The sequence below is a fragment of the Cebidichthys violaceus genome, unplaced genomic scaffold (assembly GCF_023349555.1).
Source record: "Cebidichthys violaceus isolate CVI_PGR_0920_01 unplaced genomic scaffold, fCebVio1.0.p SCAF_61, whole genome shotgun sequence".
In the NCBI taxonomy this organism is placed as follows: domain Eukaryota; kingdom Metazoa; phylum Chordata; class Actinopteri; order Perciformes; family Stichaeidae; genus Cebidichthys; species Cebidichthys violaceus.
The window spans coordinates 585,181-603,921 of record NW_027176828.1 but is presented as its reverse complement, the minus strand read 5'-3'; the positions used below and the strand labels follow the sequence as shown (position 1 = coordinate 603,921).

The 18,741-nt window shown below is 41.3% G+C and overlaps 5 protein-coding genes across 6 annotated transcripts; 3 read left to right on the top strand and 2 right to left on the bottom strand.

The window, feature by feature from the left end:
- Positions 1-5,180: 5,180 nt before the first annotated feature.
- Positions 5,181-5,978, bottom strand: LOC137890035 (gamma-crystallin S-1-like). Its single transcript, XM_068734122.1, has 3 exons — positions 5,936-5,978; positions 5,536-5,852; positions 5,181-5,453 (listed from the first exon to the last, which is right to left on the bottom strand). Exons 1-3 carry the CDS (start codon positions 5,976-5,978, stop codon positions 5,181-5,183), a joined length of 633 nt encoding a protein of 210 aa, XP_068590223.1.
- Positions 5,979-7,492: 1,514 nt separating this feature from the next.
- LOC137890049 (gamma-crystallin M2-like) lies at positions 7,493-8,615 on the bottom strand. 2 transcript variants are annotated; one of them, XM_068734142.1, is made up of 3 exons: positions 8,607-8,615; positions 8,247-8,489; positions 7,493-7,768 (listed from the first exon to the last, which is right to left on the bottom strand). In XM_068734142.1, the coding sequence occupies exons 1-3, from the start codon at positions 8,613-8,615 to the stop codon at positions 7,493-7,495; spliced, it is 528 nt and encodes a 175-aa protein (XP_068590243.1). The 2 variants fall into 2 exon arrangements, with proteins under 2 accessions (XP_068590243.1, XP_068590244.1); XM_068734143.1 differs by having other exon boundaries at positions 7,493-7,756.
- Positions 8,616-10,477: 1,862 nt separating this feature from the next.
- Positions 10,478-11,128, top strand: LOC137890017 (gamma-crystallin M3-like). The gene is made up of 2 exons (XM_068734094.1): positions 10,478-10,705; positions 10,853-11,128. The coding sequence occupies exons 1-2, from the start codon at positions 10,514-10,516 to the stop codon at positions 11,126-11,128; spliced, it is 468 nt and encodes a 155-aa protein (XP_068590195.1). The 5' UTR covers positions 10,478-10,513.
- Positions 11,129-13,007: 1,879 nt separating this feature from the next.
- Positions 13,008-13,737, top strand: LOC137890018 (gamma-crystallin M3-like). The gene is made up of 3 exons (XM_068734095.1): positions 13,008-13,025; positions 13,114-13,362; positions 13,456-13,737. Exons 1-3 carry the CDS (start codon positions 13,017-13,019, stop codon positions 13,735-13,737), a joined length of 540 nt encoding a protein of 179 aa, XP_068590196.1. The 5' UTR covers positions 13,008-13,016.
- Positions 13,738-15,939: 2,202 nt separating this feature from the next.
- On the top strand, positions 15,940-16,704 carry LOC137890016 (gamma-crystallin M3-like). Its single transcript, XM_068734093.1, has 3 exons — positions 15,940-15,954; positions 16,089-16,331; positions 16,426-16,704. The coding sequence occupies exons 1-3, from the start codon at positions 15,940-15,942 to the stop codon at positions 16,702-16,704; spliced, it is 537 nt and encodes a 178-aa protein (XP_068590194.1).
- Positions 16,705-18,741: the final 2,037 nt, after the last annotated feature.

The following is an 18,741-nucleotide window of genomic DNA, read 5'->3' as shown; positions in this document are numbered from 1 at the left end:
GGCTCCTTCCTCTGATCTCTCTCTGGGGTTTTTATTTAACAGAATAATCACCTTTAAGTTGCTTATCTGCGATGGAATTCATTCAAACAAAACAGACAAAAATATATATATTCTTACGTCAATTTCTTCTCTTTTTTTTTTTTTTTTTTTACAATATCAGGAGATTAAAACACACTAACAGCTGCTGTTAATAAATGACGCCGTTCCTTCGGTGGTGCACTTCAATCAGCTCACAGAGGTTATTCGGTTGTATAAACTGAGCCATACCCTAGTTTGAGACTCCGCGTTACAATCCTGCCACCTTGTGGCTTCCGGTCAAACGTGTCGGTCGTTTGTGAATCTTAACGGAACATCAAACACACGGCAGAACATGAACCGTACTCAAAAAGCCTCGTTGTTGCTGTTGCTGTTGAGTCAAGTCATTAAAATAATCTACTCCATGGGTTGTTGTTTGTTTCTCGTCTTCGGAGTAGCTTTACCTTTATTTTGAAAACAGGAAATTATTAAGAATCATTATTGCCAGTATAATATTAGTAACATTATTCTATAAAATTATTAAATATTACCAAAAATATTAAAACGCATGGATAAAATGAATGTGCACCGGTATCTGTAAACTAGGTGTGTATTATTGTAATTATATTGTAATTATTTCTCTGATTTGAAGTAAACAAAATCAAGAGATTATTAGCGTCGTAAAAAATAATGTGTGATATTTAATAACTGCCAATTCCTGCCGTCCACTGTCCTTCTATTGATAGCTTCCAATGAGAATAAGAAGCGATAGATAATAAGGAGGAAATGATGCACAGAAGGAAAGAACTCGTCATAACATCTCGTTTTTTTTGGTTCCAGCACGATGGGATGCTTTCCCTGCATCATCCTCAGGTCCAAATTAACGTCCCAGCAGGTCCAAATGTGTGTGTGTGTGTGTGTGTGTGTGTGTGTGTGTGTGTTTGAGTGTCAGGTGTGCGTTTGAGTGTCAGGTGTGTGATGGAGGCAGTGAGAGTATTTGCCAAATGAGGGTGTGGTAGGCAGGGAGCCACATCACAGGAACACGACCTCATCACAGGAACACTGAGCTCTCTGCAGTGGGTCTCCTCGGAGGACAAGAGGGTGACAAGAGGCCGAAAGCAGATTCATCTCAGCAGTTATCTCTCTCTGCATGAGAGGCTCAGCCTCCTGGACCTGATCAGGCTGGTTCAGCTGCATGCACTCCAGCTTCTGGTCCACTTCTGTGTCACTTGGTAAAGATAAATGGTATGTATATACGGTACGTGAACGTCATTGTCTCGGAGTAAAGAGCCAAACCAAACCAGTCAACAGCTATTCTTGTAACTGACTTCCTCGGAATGACAATGGAAGTTCTATTTGTGAGAAAGAGACTTTAAACACCGGCTACAGTCTGAGACGAGCCTCTAATCTGTTTGTGATAATAGTGATGATCGAAGAGCATTGCTCTCATCCCAAATCAGCTTCAGGTGAAACTTCAAACATCGCAGCCTCTCATCAGCTGTCTGCGCCGCATCAGCAATCGTCGTATTAGAATAACAATAATAAACATAGATACCAATAAACGGATATTTTTTCAAAAATCCGTTTTGCTGGGAGACATTTCCAGGGAATGTGTGCGTCACGGTGGATAACACTCCCGTAAGAAACCTGTCATGAAGGACAGCGCTGCAGACGCTTCCCCAGCTTCATCTGCTTTCTCTCTGCTATTTATATCCCTGCCGTAGATTTTGTTTAATGTATTTGACCCTCTGTGTTATGTCCCTATCTCTCCTCCCCACTCGCTCTCTCTCTCTCTCCCCTTCCTGCATTAGAGTAAGTCAGTCTCTCTGCTCCCATCTCTCCCCCTTCTTGCCATACAAGGTAACTCTCGCAGCCAAGAAACGGAATTCTTTTCCCGGGATTAACTTAGTTCCTTTTCAGCTGCTGAGACGAAGTTATAAATAGCCGAGCTGGAGGAAACGTGGGGCTCGAAGGGGGGGGGGGGGGGGGGGCTTATGAGGACTCTGTAACGTGTTGACGGAGGATTTTGTTCATGCAACTTGCAAAGAATCATAAAACATCTGCAGGATAGAGGTGATGCTATGTATTGGAAGACTACATATGAGCTAAATCCTGCAGCCATAAATCGATGAATAAATAAATCGATGAAGACAGCCGGAGATCACATGAGATCAATAATTAGACGACCTTAAGACAGATGCAAAGACCCCAATCTATATCTTAAGATGGTAGGAAAAACTAAACTGCATATTGATATTGAAAAGCAGTGCATGTCTTCAGCACGTCAATATTCCAATATGTTTATCCTCTGATCCTAGAGCATCCTGTGACTAAATGACTTATCGATTCCTCGGCTTCATCAATATCGACGTTCTTCTCCTCCTCACGTCCAAACGTATTTGTTCCTTAATCCTCTTTAAAGATGACCCTGCATCCAACAGGAACGCTCTAAAGTATGTAGCTCAGTGTTACTTCACTCGGATGCTTGAGCTGCAGACTGATGGACGAGTAGCTGCAAGCTTTCATGAGTTCCAGCACTGATGTTGGGGGACCAGGTCTGGCTCACAGTCGGTGTCCCCCAGTTCATCATGGAGGCCAGTCAAGTTCTTCATATATATATATATATATATATAACTGAAACTAAAGGCTCCAAAAAGTACACGGAACTATCTGGTCTGCAGCTCCAAACATCATCCACAAGAGGGTGCACACACTGTGACGTGAGTCCGCCTCGCTCTCCCCTGTCACCCACTAAAAGCATCATGGGTTGCAGTAAACAAAGAGGCTTTAGGGGTGAATAACTGCAGCTGGGGGGCGAGTGGGGTGGGGGGGGGGGCATGCCGGCTGGACTCCCTTTGTGCCGTCGGGGGTCACGGCGTTGTTCCAGTGAGCCGAGCTGTCAGCACTAACAGCAGCTGGCAAGCTCCAGGCTCTTACTGGCAAATCCCACTGAGTCATCAGCAAGCGGCACCTCTTTGTCCGCAGGTTTAGCTGAGCTCTGTGACCTCCCCTCCCGCATCAGCTGAGAGTCACAGGACCGTCTGCGCTGAGGCTCGGGGCCGCACCGCGGCGGCAACCCGCTCGGTGGCGTGAAGACTGCACGTGCGCCTCGGGAGCGACGCCACCGTGATCAACACTCAAATGCGCATTCTGATTAGTTTAGTATGTGGTTAGCATGACTTATGAAGGACTCTTGATCGTAATCACTAGCATGTGTGCGAGAGAATAAACCTCGAGTGCAGAAGCACATCTTACATTTATTTTGAAAGTATTTTTTTATTTCCTATTACTCTATTCATATGTTTTGTTGTTTGTGTCACGTTATATTTGTTACTTTACGAAACAAGAAGGATCGGTAGCACTTGATAATAATCACTTCAATGTTATTATGAGTATTATCTTTAGAAAAAACTTAAAATATTATATATATATATATATATATATATATATATATATATATATTATATAACATTCTAAAATATTTGTGGTTGTATCAGATGCTGCCTTCAATGCTCTCAAGACAAATATGGAATCAGTACACACTGTAACTAAAGACGGTTCATTAACGGTTGTATCAAGTAGGCAGTACATCAGTAGAACCAACCAACCAACCAACCAACCAACCAACCAGTCACAAGCTTACAGTTCAGATCATCCGTCAATAAAATTAAATAAATCATTTTTAAGTGAGGTAACAGTGCAGAAACAACATGTTCAGTAATTTCCTTAAAAGAATTCTTTCATCGTATTTGTACTCACCAACAAAGAGCCCTTTTTTGTCTGCCTTCATTCAAGCTCTTTGTTTGAATTGAACACAACTGAACTTCTAGTTAAAATGGGTCTCAGCTGAACTTCTCTCTCAGCATGTGAATGTTTGTATCGTGTCTCATACATGTTTACAGAACTGAGTTGTTTATTATGGCAATTCCCAAACAGCTGCTATTTTTATGCCACTGCAAAGGATCTCATAAACAATGGACATGAACACATTTACTCTAAAAAAGTGATTCTGTTAGTCACACATTATGTTACACAGGCTTCATCTGGTCTGTTTGGGCCTCACAGGCCTTGTTGAGGGTTACGTATTGAATTCACTGCCGGAGCCGTCATTGTCGTTTTAATTGCCTGCAGCTTTCATCTGCGCACAATGACTGAAGCTGCGATTGTTTTAAAGATGCTCTGCTTTATTGTTTGCTCACTATTGCAGACGCCGACCTCTAGATCGCCTAAATGCCCGATTCCACAAAAACGATGTATTGATCCAGTTAGATGAAGTCTCTTCTGCAGCTGATGCTGAGGATGATGCGGTAGAGTCTCTGGTGGATCGTCGTTCTGTGTTTGTATCGGTCGTCAAAAAGTGTGATTCATCTCTAAAAATGATTGGTTAATCCACACAAAAAAAATGAATCGACAACTATTTTGAGAAATGTATTTTCTCAAGCACATCATGACATTTGATATCCAAACGAATAATTGACAGATTTGTCAATAATAAAAAAATATTAATTTGTTGCAGCCCTATAAACAAGTAGTATATTCTATTCATCTCTTCATTGCTCTCGCTGTGGCAGGAATCCTTTAGCTTTCTGAAGATTTGTTACACTTATAATTGTAATATTAAACCAAAACCAGTAGTGTCTTTGTGTATTGATGTGTTGTAGGCGAGATGTGATCGCGTTCAATTCATTACAACCTCATTTTCTCCCTGGAAGGGCAATTGTTCAAAAGCATAACGGACCTTTTGTTTCTACTTAAAGCTAGTTAGTTCTATCATTTGAGACCATAAATGTTACAGACGTTAATCTTCAATATTTAACGTGATTCAGTTCCACAGCATCACAAACTACATTCTCTAAAATGCCCATAAAGCCGACTCAACACCCCGTTTAAACAGTACACAATAAACTGATCTGGATTTGAATGTGTTTTATTATTTTATATTCAGTCATATAAGAGTGCATTATTTTAGCTTAGTTGTACCTAACAAACTGCCAACTAGATTTAAATTCTCCTCATTGATAATTCATTGTTTTATCATAATTCGATTTTTTCTGGATAAGAGAAGATTTGAATTTAACTTTGCACAAACACAAACAAACATAAGGGTCAAATAGATTTATTGCAATGCATAGCATCACATGACAAGATACTTCGACTGGTTTCATTTACAGCTCCAAGATTATTCTGACGGAGCCCACGGTGGATTTCAGAGCTCCCCACTGCGAGTGGTGCCAGTACTCCCCTTTCTCCAGCAGGTACTGGCGACCGCAGAAGTTGGGATGTTCAAAGAAGATCCAGGAGCCCTCCAGGACCTTGCAGGACTGGACTTCCTGTCCGAGCCATTTCTCCTGGAGGTACTTTGTGTTTTCCGTCACCTCCAACGACTGACCGACGAAGTGCGGCCGGTCGAACAGCCTCAGCTTGTACGCCCCTTTGGCCTGGAACCGAAAGCGGTCAAAGGAAATGATTCACGAGGAAGAAAAAGTGTGTTTAGATGTTCTTTAGTTTTATGTCACTTACGTTCCTGATGATCCTGCAGGATCTGACACAGTCATTGAAGCCCATCCAGCGGCGGTAGTCATTGTACTCCCCAGGACCGACGACATACTGGTAGCCGGTGTAGTTGTTGCGCTCGTACAGAACCCACCAGCCACCCTCTACCTTGACCGAGTTGCATCGGTGGATGAAGCCCTGCAGGTCAGCCGAGTCCCCTTTGCAGTCGTAGGACTTCCCCCGGAAGTCCCGGTCCTCGTAGAACACGATCTGGAAAGAACAGACGGGATTATAGACTGCATCTGGGTTCAAACGTGTTTCCTCACTGACTGTGTTACTAGCTCCTGCAACTAGAACCACACGTTTACATCGCTGTCCTCACATTCGCCATCTGTAGCTCTTAAAAACGCCACATGCTATCACAAACGGCAGTACTCTTTATACACGGCAGGGACAATACTGTAATGCATGGTTAGCAGCGCATGTACCAGTTATTACAATCCAAATATTCATCTAGAGTCTGCCCATTGTTCTTACTCACTGAATTGCCTTTCCACACACAATGGTTGTTTAGCAGTGCCAAGTATCTGAACCTCGGTCTCTGCTCAGTCCAAACGCTGCAATAAATGCTTTTTAAAGCTTTAATGTAAACTATGAGGCGCCATACAAATAAAGTCTATCATCATTATCCTATTTTTAATATATCATTATCTGGTCAAAATATGCAACTTTATTACTCAGACGTCATAGAATTATGAGGAATAATTCCACATTTCATTAACATAATGATATTAAACTGCAGGGGTAACATAAACTAATTAGATCAGGTTTTATTGAACGTATTATAAAAATAAATGTTTTCTAGAAGAAGTAAACAAAAGAACCCAAAATACTGCAGACATGTTTGTTTTTGTGTGGTGTAGCATGTGCTTGTGTCAGAACTTGTGTTTTGGACTATTTTATTTGAAAATGTATTTTGCATGGGTTTGGGGTTGTATACAGATATGATAGTTGTATTTTGACAGCATGATTGATTAAGCGTACATCTGAAACTATCAATTTCTGCTATTGATATACTGTAGTAGATGAGCATTTACATGAACACAATAAACACTATCTAGGGTTAAGAAACATTTCAGTTTAAAATTTCAAAATCGTTGGTTGTGCGGGCGACTAAAAATATGGCAATAATATTTTATTCCTTAAGAATTAAAGTGAAGAGTTAAAATAGTCAAATTACATATAATAAGCAAGTAAACCATGATCAAATTATAGATTATAGGTCTTTTGTATTATATTGTGTGTTACATTTCCAACAATATGTTTAACTAATACAGATATAAGACGTACTACACGTTTGTGTTGTGGATGAATAATAACGTGAAACATGTTCCTGACCTGAGTTATGACATTATGAAGTACATCCTGAATCAGGACCGTGCAGAAATGTTTGTGGCTCACAGGCAATATGTTGATATGTAATGTTTTGTAAATGAATGAATCATTTGTCTTGCACAGTGTTCTTACTGCACAGTATGATGTTCAGTATGATCTGACACCGATCTGTCTTGGGGTGTAGACTGTGTTGAACAAATCTGGTGGACACATAGAAGTAACTTAACACGAAAGAACACAGACGTCACCGTTTAGGGTAATAGATACTTTTATTAATTTGACTCAGGGTTCTGGGGAGAAGCACAGATGTTCAAATGGAAGCTGCAGGAGGGAGACTGAAGAGTTCCGGAATCTTCTGGAACTCTAAAGTTCACGAGGGTTCTCGAGCTAACTCAAAATTCCAGAACTTCAGTGGAGTTAGGACTCTGGACCTCTGGAAGTATTTGGAATTTTGGTTTAGGGCTTTGGAATCTTGTGAGGGTTTCTAGAACTCGATGTTCTGGAGCTAGATTTTTTTTTCTTATGGATTCTAGAACTTTGGTGTCTTTAGCATTCACATAACTCTTTCATGGGCGTGGCCACTGCTGTTCTAGAACTCTGTGATCCTGCGGAAGGATCCCACGGCGGGGGAGGTGGCGCCCCAGTCTGTGTAGTTGTGGTACTCGCCACGTTCCAGGAAGTACTGGTGTCCGTGGTAGTTGGGCTGCTCGTAGAGGACCCACGCGCCATCCATGACCACAGAGGAGTGGACTTCCTGGAACTTGAAGGCCTCGTAAACCGACGCGCAATCCTCCGCGCACTCCGCCGCCAGACCTCCGAAATCCTTCTTTTCGTAGAACCTGATCTTCCAGGACTTTCCGTATACCTTGAAGGAGTTGGTGAAATCACGTTAGCGTTCAGTATCTCAATCATTTGACCTATCTCTACGTCCTCATTTACTTGGCTCACACCTACAAAATGGGTTTCTTGGCTGTTTTCCTAGTTCCCTTCAATAATTGAAGTGGAAAGCACCCTGCTGCCAAATCATGAGCCTTTTATCTCTCCTTTTTCTCTGTTGGCCTTTGACTGATTACTGCTTGGTTGGGGCACTCTGTGGTATTTGACTGCAGCTGGGAACTCTCCTGCAAAACATTAACCCACAAATGTTTGAAAATCAAAGCTGTGTCCTTGATTTTACGTAAACTACTTCCCATTTTCGAGTTGTGTTTTACTCAGTCTACTGCTGTATGTGGTAAATCTATCCCTGCTTAATAAATCAGATGCATAAACGATAAGACAACCACTACTAAACGAAGACTTTCAAAGCTGTAACCTGTTCGTTATCCGCCGGTTGTTGAGCTTACATTTTTGATAGAGCGACATGACTTGATGCTGTCGTTGAATCCCATCCACTGTTGGGGATCAGGGTATTCCCCGGGGCTCAGGACGTACTGGTTGCCGGTGTAGTTGGGACGCTCGTACAGCACCCAGCAGCCACTCTCCACCTTTATGGAGTTGCACCGGCCGAAGTAGGAGCGCAGGTCGGGACAGTCGGCGCTGCACTCATGGCGTCGGCCTTCGAAATTCTTATCCTCGAAGAATGCAATCTGGATGGAAGGAGACGGACCAATCCTGGTAAAGTATCATCCCAGCATGACAACAAACTTGACAAAAGACAGCTGAAAGATCTTGAAACCCTTTAGAAAACAGCGTTCGCTCCTTACCTTCCCCATTGTTGATGATATTGCTTGCCTGCCGCCCAGCTGCAGCTGCGTTGTGGTTTATATCGAAATGCAGAATGTGCAGACGAGGGGAAGCTATTGTCATCTAAATTAGCTTGATTTGCATATCAGCAAAACGGTTTGGTCAAGTTTGATTTCCCTTTGTCCACATGTGATGGCCTCATATCAATACTTATTAAGGCCGACAGCCATCCTTAATGACACTAGTGTGTATTGTTTCCATGGCGTTCATTGTTATTTGGTCAATATCAGAAGACTTATTTTTTTTGATGGGATGGGAAATTATTTGGTAGATTGTTGTCATTTCGCCTTCTTGCAGGATGAGATTATATCATCATGATGGCGATGCAGTCTTTCACGTAAACCGTGAAACCGTCTTTTTTATTCCATTACTTAAGCGTCTTGTGACCAGTTGGTTAAATAAGTAGTTGATTGTCAGTTAAGCATTGCATGCAAAATTCTGGATAATGAAAAAAAATATCCATTTCATTAAACCCAACACCCTTTTCCACTCCAACAGTGACACGAGTTTAACCTGGAGCTGCAGCGCCGTCTCCTCAAAGGTTAACTCGCAGCAGGAGTAACTATTAACGTTAACGATGGCCTCGTTAGGATTGCAGCCATGTATTGATATTAAAACATCTGTGTTGGAAACGTCCAAACGTCTGCAGGGAGAAGGTTTTATTTAAGAGCTGAATGAAGCTGGTGTTTTATTTTTCTTTACTGCCGCAGCAGAAGACAACAGGATTCAGAGTGAGAGAAGAAGTCCTGAATTTAAACCTGGGATGTTGTGGTTTACTGAACCATGACCTTGTTAAGCCTTTTGTCTTTGCATTATGCAGTAATGACGCCCATTGCAAAAAAAAAAAAAATAACTTAAGGATTCACAGGGATAGCTGGATATTAAGATCTGAAGAAAGATCTAAATAAGCAGCTTTAGGTACGACGCATGTTGGCTCACCGTCACACTGTCACGGCTTACTGGGACACCTGATCAGAATCAGAACCATCGTTCACGTTTATGAGTAACACCTGTGGTGTCAAAAAAGTGATTTAAAAGTAACTTACTCACACCAACCTGTTCTATATACTGAGTCCTTCTGAATATATCATGTATAGACCAGTAGAGCTAGATGTATTCAATCACTATGGTGTATGGTATGTCCTACTGGCATTCAAATAAAAACAAACGCAGATATCACTGAGGTGAAACGATTTCATGTCTTGGCATCCAGGTAAGAGTTAATATTAAGGGACCTTAAAATAAACTCATAGCCATTTGAAATGTGTCATAAGACCTCCATAAGACCTCCACGGTCTGAACTGGTGCCGCATTCAAACGAAGCATGACAAATCCATTCAGACAAACTCCTTGTTGTTTCTTTCTCGTCACTCTAATCTTCCCCAGTCTGAGAAACGTATAAACTGCAGCTCAGTTCTTGTTGTCGCCCCCCCCCCCCCTCTCCTGCCTTGTGTCTTCCACCCATTTCCCACTCCCTTTGTTCTGGATCAGGACGGCACAAATGAAATTAACAGCGAACGCAGAGCTGCTTATTCATCAGCTTCCAGATAATTTGAATGACAAAAAAAACCCGGTTACGACGCGTATGAAGTATAAAAACCGCCCGGTATAAAAGCCACAGGTTGTTGGACAGATTCCCACCAACACAGATCATCAAACATGGGCAAGGTTTGTAGGGAGTAGACCTGAAAACAAGCACGTTTAGGAGGAATGTCAACAAGTGGGAGAAGATAATAGAGAAGGACATGAAAGAATCTAAGCGTACTGAAGTAAAATATTCCTATTCCAAATCAGTTCGTTCTGTTTTTCTCTTCCACAGATCGTCTTCTACGAGGACAGGAACTTCCAGGGTCGCTCCTATGAGTGCATGAGCGACTGCTCCGACATGACCTCCTACCTGAGCAGGTGTCACTCCTGCAGGGTGGAGAACGGCTGCTTCATGGTCTATGACCGGCCCAACTACATGGGAAACCAGTACTTCATGAGGAGGGGAGAGTACTCCGACTACGTGTCTTTTGGCATGAGCGACTCCATCCGATCCTGCCGTTTGATTCCTCAGGTATCGGAAGGATTTTGAAGAAGATAAACTAGTCATTTTGAATGTCTAAGTAGCATCGCATTGATTCAAAATAGTCAAATAAGTGCAATCTAAATTCATTGGGAGTCCAGCGCTGACCCCGTCCTTCCTCTTTGTGCTCGTCCACAGCACAGAGGCTCTTACAGGATGAAGATCTACGAGAGGGAGAACTTCCAGGGCCAGAGTCACGAGCTGATGGACGACTGCGACAACATCCAGGACCGCTACCGCATGAACGACTGCCAGTCCTGCAACGTGATGGACGGCCACTGGCTGATGTACGAGCAGCCCCAGTACAGAGGCAGGATGATGTACATGAGGCCCGGAGAGTACAGGAGCATGAGAGACGTGGGATTCAGCGGCATGAGGCTGAGCTCCGTCAGGCGTATAATGGATTCCTGTTGAAGCGGAGAAAGAGAAATGTGTTGAATAAAACGAGAGAGGAATCAAACGTCATCGAGTTGTCTTGTGTGTGTTTTGAGGGTTAAATCTACATACCTGGCCTGTGCATCATATTAATCCAGCTTAATCACACATTCTATGACAGCATTACCACTGAAATGCTAAATAACATGCCAGATATATAAATACAGGAAAGACCATAAAGATACATATTGTTTTTATGAGGTTTTGTACAAAGCACCGTACATGCTGTCATTGTTTCAAAAATCTTCTTACTCATGATCATAAATCTTTTTATATTGTATTTTCAGACACTATTAAAAATCCATGTTTTCACGCCATGCAATTTGATGTAAATATTATAAATGAAATGTGTCTTTTAATCATTTAAAAGTACACACACACACACACACACACACACACACACACACACACACACACACACACGCTGTACATGCAACTGCTGTCTGTGCTGTACTGAACTATGCAGTCACGCTGCTCTGTTTCTAGACACACAGAAAACACTCTTAAAGGGGACCTCCACCAATTTACAGTTTATCACTCGGCCTGTGAAAACAGTTATACACTGATTATAACACCTCATTAGTGAGTGATTAGGAGTGGGACCCTTTCTTATAACCCGCTTCTTGTGAGACCTCCACCTTTAAAACGAGTAAATGGCTGCACTGCGCCTTTAAGACGGGGTTTTCATAATCTGTGAATACACTTCGACGTTCACTTCTTTCTCAATGTTGTTGCTACAATCATCATGTTTGGCGTGTAATAGTGTGCAGTACCTTTTTTATTGACTTGTTTATTTTTCATTCTTCATTATGTGCAGAATATTTGTTCATAATGCGTACAGCATTCTGAAAAGTCACGATATAGAATCCGCAATGTGGAATATTCTAACTCTAGTCGTCCAAACAGAAGAGCAGGAGTCGCTACGACATTGGACCTCAGATTTTAGTTACTTGAGTCTCTTCTTTTCTTTCTGCCTGTGGTGATGTCACCCATAATACTACATTTTATCAATAATATTCAATGACCGTCGCTCTGTACAGCAAACAACACACACATTCGGACTGCATCGCGCTATCATGTCCGATACTAAGTATAGATTTAAACATACATAATACGTGCTGATTCCTTCAAAGTAATAGCTTCAATGTTGTCGGATAAAATGCGGCATCCTACAGAGAGGTGTGTGTGTGTTAACACTTGTGAGTCAATATTCCACTGGTGTGTCATTTTAAAATAACCGTTAAATAACAGAAAGCATAATACTACAGTGTAAAAACACAATAAAAGTCCTGCTTTGTCAATTTGACTTAAGCAAAAGTATGATGAGGACGTTTTAAAAGTAAAAGTATTACTTGTATTTGTATAAAACCGGAGGTACAGGGTGCTTTACAGCTGCTGAGAAAATACAGAATTTTACTGTTATATCTGGTTGAAGTGGAGCCAATAAACTAATTCACACGCTTATTGTTGTTTCATTAATACAAATGTATCCATTTCCATCTGAAATGTAGTGGAGCAGAAGTCTAAAGTAGCAGAATATTGAAGTACTCAAGTTTGTACTTTACTCTACTGTCCCCACAGACCCAACAACGCACAAAGAGTCCCAGCTGATAGGGTCCCTGCTGTCACCTGTACCCCATAGGAGAGCCCCCAGAGTTGGCACTGCACCAGATGCATAGAGTCTAGAATAATAACCATTTACAGACCGATTTAACAAACATCATAGCCCCTGTATGCTACGCTGCTGAGTAAGATATTCAAAACAATGGCTCCATAGATCATTTAGCTATCACGACGGGTATAAAAGTGGCTCCGAGTTCGGCTGTGCAAAGTACCAGCGCGATCAGGGAAAGGACTGAACACCAAAATGGGCAAAGTAAGAGATCATTTTTTTACGTATCACGGGGTCGATGAATCATTTTGACTGTTTGAAATAGTTTTAAAATGTGCCGTTTGTCTTTCAGATCATCTTCTACGAGGACAAGAACTTCCAGGGTCGCTCCTATGAGACCAGCAGCGACTGCGCTGAGCTGACGTCTTATCTGAGCCGCTGCAACTCCTGCAGGGTGGAGAGCGGCTGCTTCATGGTCTACGAACGTCCAAACTACATGGGCCACCAGATGCTGGCGAGGAGGGGAGAGTACCCCGACAACCAGCGCCTGATGGGAATGACCATGAGCGACTGCATCCGATCCAGCCGCATGATCCCCATGGTAGGAAGCTCCGTGTCGAACAATGAGGTGGAAGATGGAAATCAACTCTCCGAAACAGCACAAAGTGATCTTTTGTCTTTTGTCATTTTACAGCACAGAGGCCAGTTCAGGATGAGGATCTACGAGAGGGAGAACTTCAGAGGCCAGATGAACGAGGTGATGGACGACTGCGACTCCATCCAGGATCGCCTCCGCATGTCCGACTGCCAGTCCGCCAACGTGATGGACGGCCACTGGCTGATGTACGAGCAGCCCCAGTACAGAGGCAGGATGCTGTACCTGAGGCCCGGAGAGTACAGGAGCATGAGAGACATGGGAACGGGTCCCATGGACATGAGGATCGGATCCATGCGGCGCATCATGGACTCCTGTTAAAGAACGAAACGGGCTCCAGACGTGAAATTGTAATCGACTAAATATTAACACAGAATTACTATTGTTATTGAGTTAAGGGAGGAAATTTGGGCTCAAAATTTTGATTAAAAAATTGCTGCTCTGGTGCGTCACAGGACAGTTTGGGCTGGAGTGAATGCTGCTATTCTAATAACTGTATCCCACAGCCAGGTCTCCAGAGACTTCTTCTTCTACCTATGGAATGTGTTATGTCATATATATGATGCACGTGACATTAAAAATGAATTTCAAAGGATGAAAGTGGAAGCTGTGCGACTCATGCATGATGTTCTACATGTTTCCTGAAATCACTGCAATAGATACGTGACGAAATATGGTTTATTTAAAAAAATTAGAGAACAAAAAGAAGTAAGGCCAGTGGTGTTCCACTACATTTCACTATTTAGTCTTAAAGAGTTGAAATCACGTGAAAGATAAACTTCTAACAATTTGGAATTTTAGTTTCAACCTACACACGGGCATGTGAACATTGTTGCAACACAAAATCATACAAATGTGAACTCGTAATGTCATTTGTTCTCCTGTGCTTTTCTTGTTATGACCGGTCAACTTAAACTTTCATCAGACGCAATTCAGCAAACACAATTCATCGCTAAACATCACGAGACACCGGAGTTTCTCTTTGAATCGAGTCTCACCGTCACCCCACAGGGAACCTTCAACACGAACAAAACCTTTTAATCTGTTGATGAAGTTATACACAATATGAACAAACTGAAAAAACACAGGTTGAATGAACCATACTGAGCCTTTTTTATATTTTTATATAAATGCACACTTTGAACAGTGCATACAAAAATACGTTTTGACTGATTTAAAAAAAAAGCGTCTATGAATGCACCACTGAGTCCGTGCAGCTCTTAATAATGAGTTCTTTATGAAGCTAATTATTGTTTACCGTCACGCTGGTCTAAAGAAGGAAATGTACCTGATTAAAAAGGATTCTTGTTCCTTTAATAATCTTTATTGTATCTTGTATATTGGATAAGGTCCATTTATATGAGGATCTGAATCAATAATAACAAAAAGGGTGATCACTCATTTTATTTTATTTTATTAATAACATGAATGGTCAACGGTCATGTTAGGTGACGATGTTAATTTGTGGCATTGCGAGTGTACAAATGGTCTTTTTTATTTCATATACTTCTAATTGTTATTTCATTTTTTTTTACTTTTTCTATTCAACTGTACTTATTTCTGCTGCTACACTCACATTTACCTCTCTGGGAATCAAAACATGATTCTATCTTGTTTTTTTTGTACTGACATCTCTGTTGTTGCTGCTGTAACACAGGATTAATGTGATGTAATAAAGGATTATCTTATCTTATCTTATTGTCATATGTCCTGCGCTGTTCCACTTCTACTATGTGTCAGACTAACATAAGCTGCCAACAGCTGGTTCAAAGTTGGTAAAATATCTAGATTTTAGCTCACAGTCTATCAAACAATACATGTACTAAAGGTATTCATTTTCAAAATGACCCATCGTATAAATGTTTCATAACCGTTGTCTGAACTGCCACATTTAAAGTTAATGATCACACCCATAACAGCCCTGTCTCTATTAACTATAACCTGTGTGTTGTTATGATACATCATAACACTATAAAAGGAACATTTAACTGGTTAGTTAGTGCTGTACGTGAGGCAACATAGTAAAAGTTTTTTATATATATAACATATTATATATAACTAAATATATCCACTGTATGTCACCATGTAAGATTGTTGAAGTCAAATCATCATAAGCCGAATAATTATATAACATTCATCTTGCTTTTATTATGTGATTTATTTAATTCAATTGATATTGAATTTGTGAGAAAATATTTCCAATCATTTGGTAAAGTAAAATACGGTGAGTACACTGTAAAATGTAGAGATGTGTGACATAATAGAGTTGGAAGCTTCTCTTTATATGCCAGACAATACTGCATGTGTACAGTAGAGTGGTATAGTGCTGGATAACAACCCTTTAGCATCCTGACTGCTCAGTAGGCTTCTATGGCATGTTGCTGGCTCAGGGGCTTTTGCACAATAGAAGCCCTACATACTTTTTTTTTCCCACATTGAGCACGTATAAAAGTAACGGTTAGCACCGACGGGAATACACAGCGCTCCACAACTCAGTCCTGAGGACCAACCCAAAAATTAATCATGACCATGGGCAAGGTAGGTATTTAGGACAGATCCATTCCATTCCAAAACAATCACTTCAATCTCTACTCATTATCGCAGAGTCATTAAAAAGCCTCTCTCGGAGCGCCCTGAACACGGTGCTGACGAAGCATCGTTTGTGTTTTCAGATCATCTTCTACGAGGACAGGAACTTCCAGGGTCGCCAGTATGAGACCAGCAGCGACTGCCCTGAGCTGACCTCCTACCTGAGCAGGTGTCACTCCTGCAGGGTGGAGAGCGGCTGCTTCATGGTCTACGACCGCCCCAACTACATGGGGAGCCAGTACTTCATGAGGAGGGGCGAGTACGCCGACTACATGAGCATGATGGGCATGAGGGACTGCATCAGGTCTTGCCGTACCATCCCCATGGTACAGTAGGGTTTTCATTCTGTAGATTGTGAAAAACCTCCAGATGTCTTTGAACGTTCCTTTGCATGATCTTTTTAAATGTTTTCCTCTACAGCACAGAGGATCCTACAAGATGAAGATCTACGAGAGGGAGAACTTCGGCGGCCAGAGTCACGAGCTGAACGAGGACTGCGACAACATCATGGACCGCTACCGCATGTCCGACTGCATGTCCTGCAACGTGATGGACGGCCACTGGCTGATGTACGAGCAGCCCCACTACAGAGGCAAGATGATGTACATGAGGCCCGGAGAGTACAGGAGCTTCAGGGACATGGGCATGAGCGGCATGAGGTTCATGAGCATGAGGCGCATCACTGATTCCTGCAACTAAATCTTCACTAAATTCCATCAAAATAAAATTGTTCTACTCTGCTATCTAGACTTGTTTCACTGGTTGTTTTGAGAACCGGGTAGTAAAAAGAGGGGATGTCAACGGGGAGGAAGATGGGCATCAATGGGTGTCAATGACCATGAGGCACATCCCTACTGTACATGTGGCAAACTTTCATGCATCTAAAACCTGCATAACAATGGAAAATAAAGATTATATTTCTACAATTTCTTTCACGAGTCTTGTTATTAAAGATTGCACATTTGTATTTGGATGGTATTCAATTCAAATGTATTTTGTTTTACTTCAGATTTCCACACAGATTATATCTACATTTAGATGACAATTAATAGTGCAGAGGTCTTCAACAGGGGGTCCGCGACCCCTAGGGGGTCCGCGGTACTGCAGGGGGGGTCGTGAAATTTTTGATTGATTATTAGACAATTTATTTATTTATTTTTAATTATCTTTTTTTTTTTACCCAAACATGAATCTGTCCATTATTTTAATAGTTCAGTATTGTATGCAAGATAACAGGTATGTTTATGCATGGCAGTAGTACTAATAGGCCATCACTCATTTTTCGTTTACACATTTATGTTTAAATTAAAAACGTCAATTTGAATAGCTTGTATGCATGATTATCATACAAGGTATGTTTATAAATGGCAGTGGCACGGCCACCCTACTCACTGTACCTTGCACATGATTAAAATAAAAAATAACAATAATAATAACACAATAACAAGGTATGTTTATACATGTCACTAGGCCCAGTTTAATATAAAAAAACGAATTTACATTTTTTCTCCTTGACTCGTAAAATGTTTCTTTTGAGAAAATGTTTTAGCAAACGCTGGTGATCTAAGTTCATAATGCATTGTCTATATTGTATAGGCAGGAATACATACAGTTTGTAAATTTGAATATGTTTCTATTTTTAAATGATGTCCTGATTATTGTACTGTGTTTATTGTTTATTGTTATGCACCATTCACCAAGTCAAATTCCTTGTATGTGTAACGTACTTGACAATAAACGGTTCTGATTCTGATTCATAACAAAAAGCCATGTAAACCATTGACTTGCATTATTTGAATAGCAAGATGTGTTTAAGGGTTTAGCAACACTTGGGCCAAAAGGTGAGGATACAGTGTCTCAGCCTCGGCTACAACAAGGGGGGGTGTTTCAACTTTTCTCGGGTGCGGTTCCTTTTTGTCTTCCGCACGATCATTTTGTGAATCCTTGCCAGACGGTTTAAGAAGGGACGAAAGCAAATGTCCTGAGCTTCAGAGGAACTATCAGGCAGAGTCTGCAGGTGGGGTTGACTAAATGATGCTTTCTGTGAGTAGTTAGTTGCTAAGATGGAGCAAGAATGTGCAGAACTTTGACACTTATTTGAAGTGAAGTGTTGCCCGTCACGTGGTCACATCAACACTGAGAGTTCAGTCCTAACATCATTTCAATCACTTCTTTCTGTCGTGGAAGGAACCGTTCAAAGAATCATCAATTGGCGAATTTCCGCCTCCCGTTAACTTCCATTCTATACGAGCGTCTGGGCGAATAAAACATTCACGCAACACGCAGAGTTCAACTTTGGTGAACTTTGACTAGCAACGTCAAAGCCTTAATTTATAGCAAAGATGGTCCTAATGGCCCCGATGACATGATAGGAAGATTTACAGGACCGTAATAATTAACAAAAAGATGCATTGGATATGCATGCAGAATAATGAGCACTGGTTTCATGTCAGGGTCAAAGCGACTTACCCAATAAAAAGTGTATTATCTAATGGTTCCGTATTAAACTCTATTTCACAGTATCCTCTAATAAATAAATGAATACATATGTGTGTATTAAGATGTTGAGAATGTTAGGTATTTCGGATTAGTTTTCTTTATTCGCTAATTGCGAATAAACCCAGTGATAATACCCCCATAACCACAATCATGTCACTTTTTCTCAAGTAATTTTACTTTGCCATCACCAGCTGAAGGGCAGCGTGTGATATTAGATCATAGTTTCTGTTTCTGTTA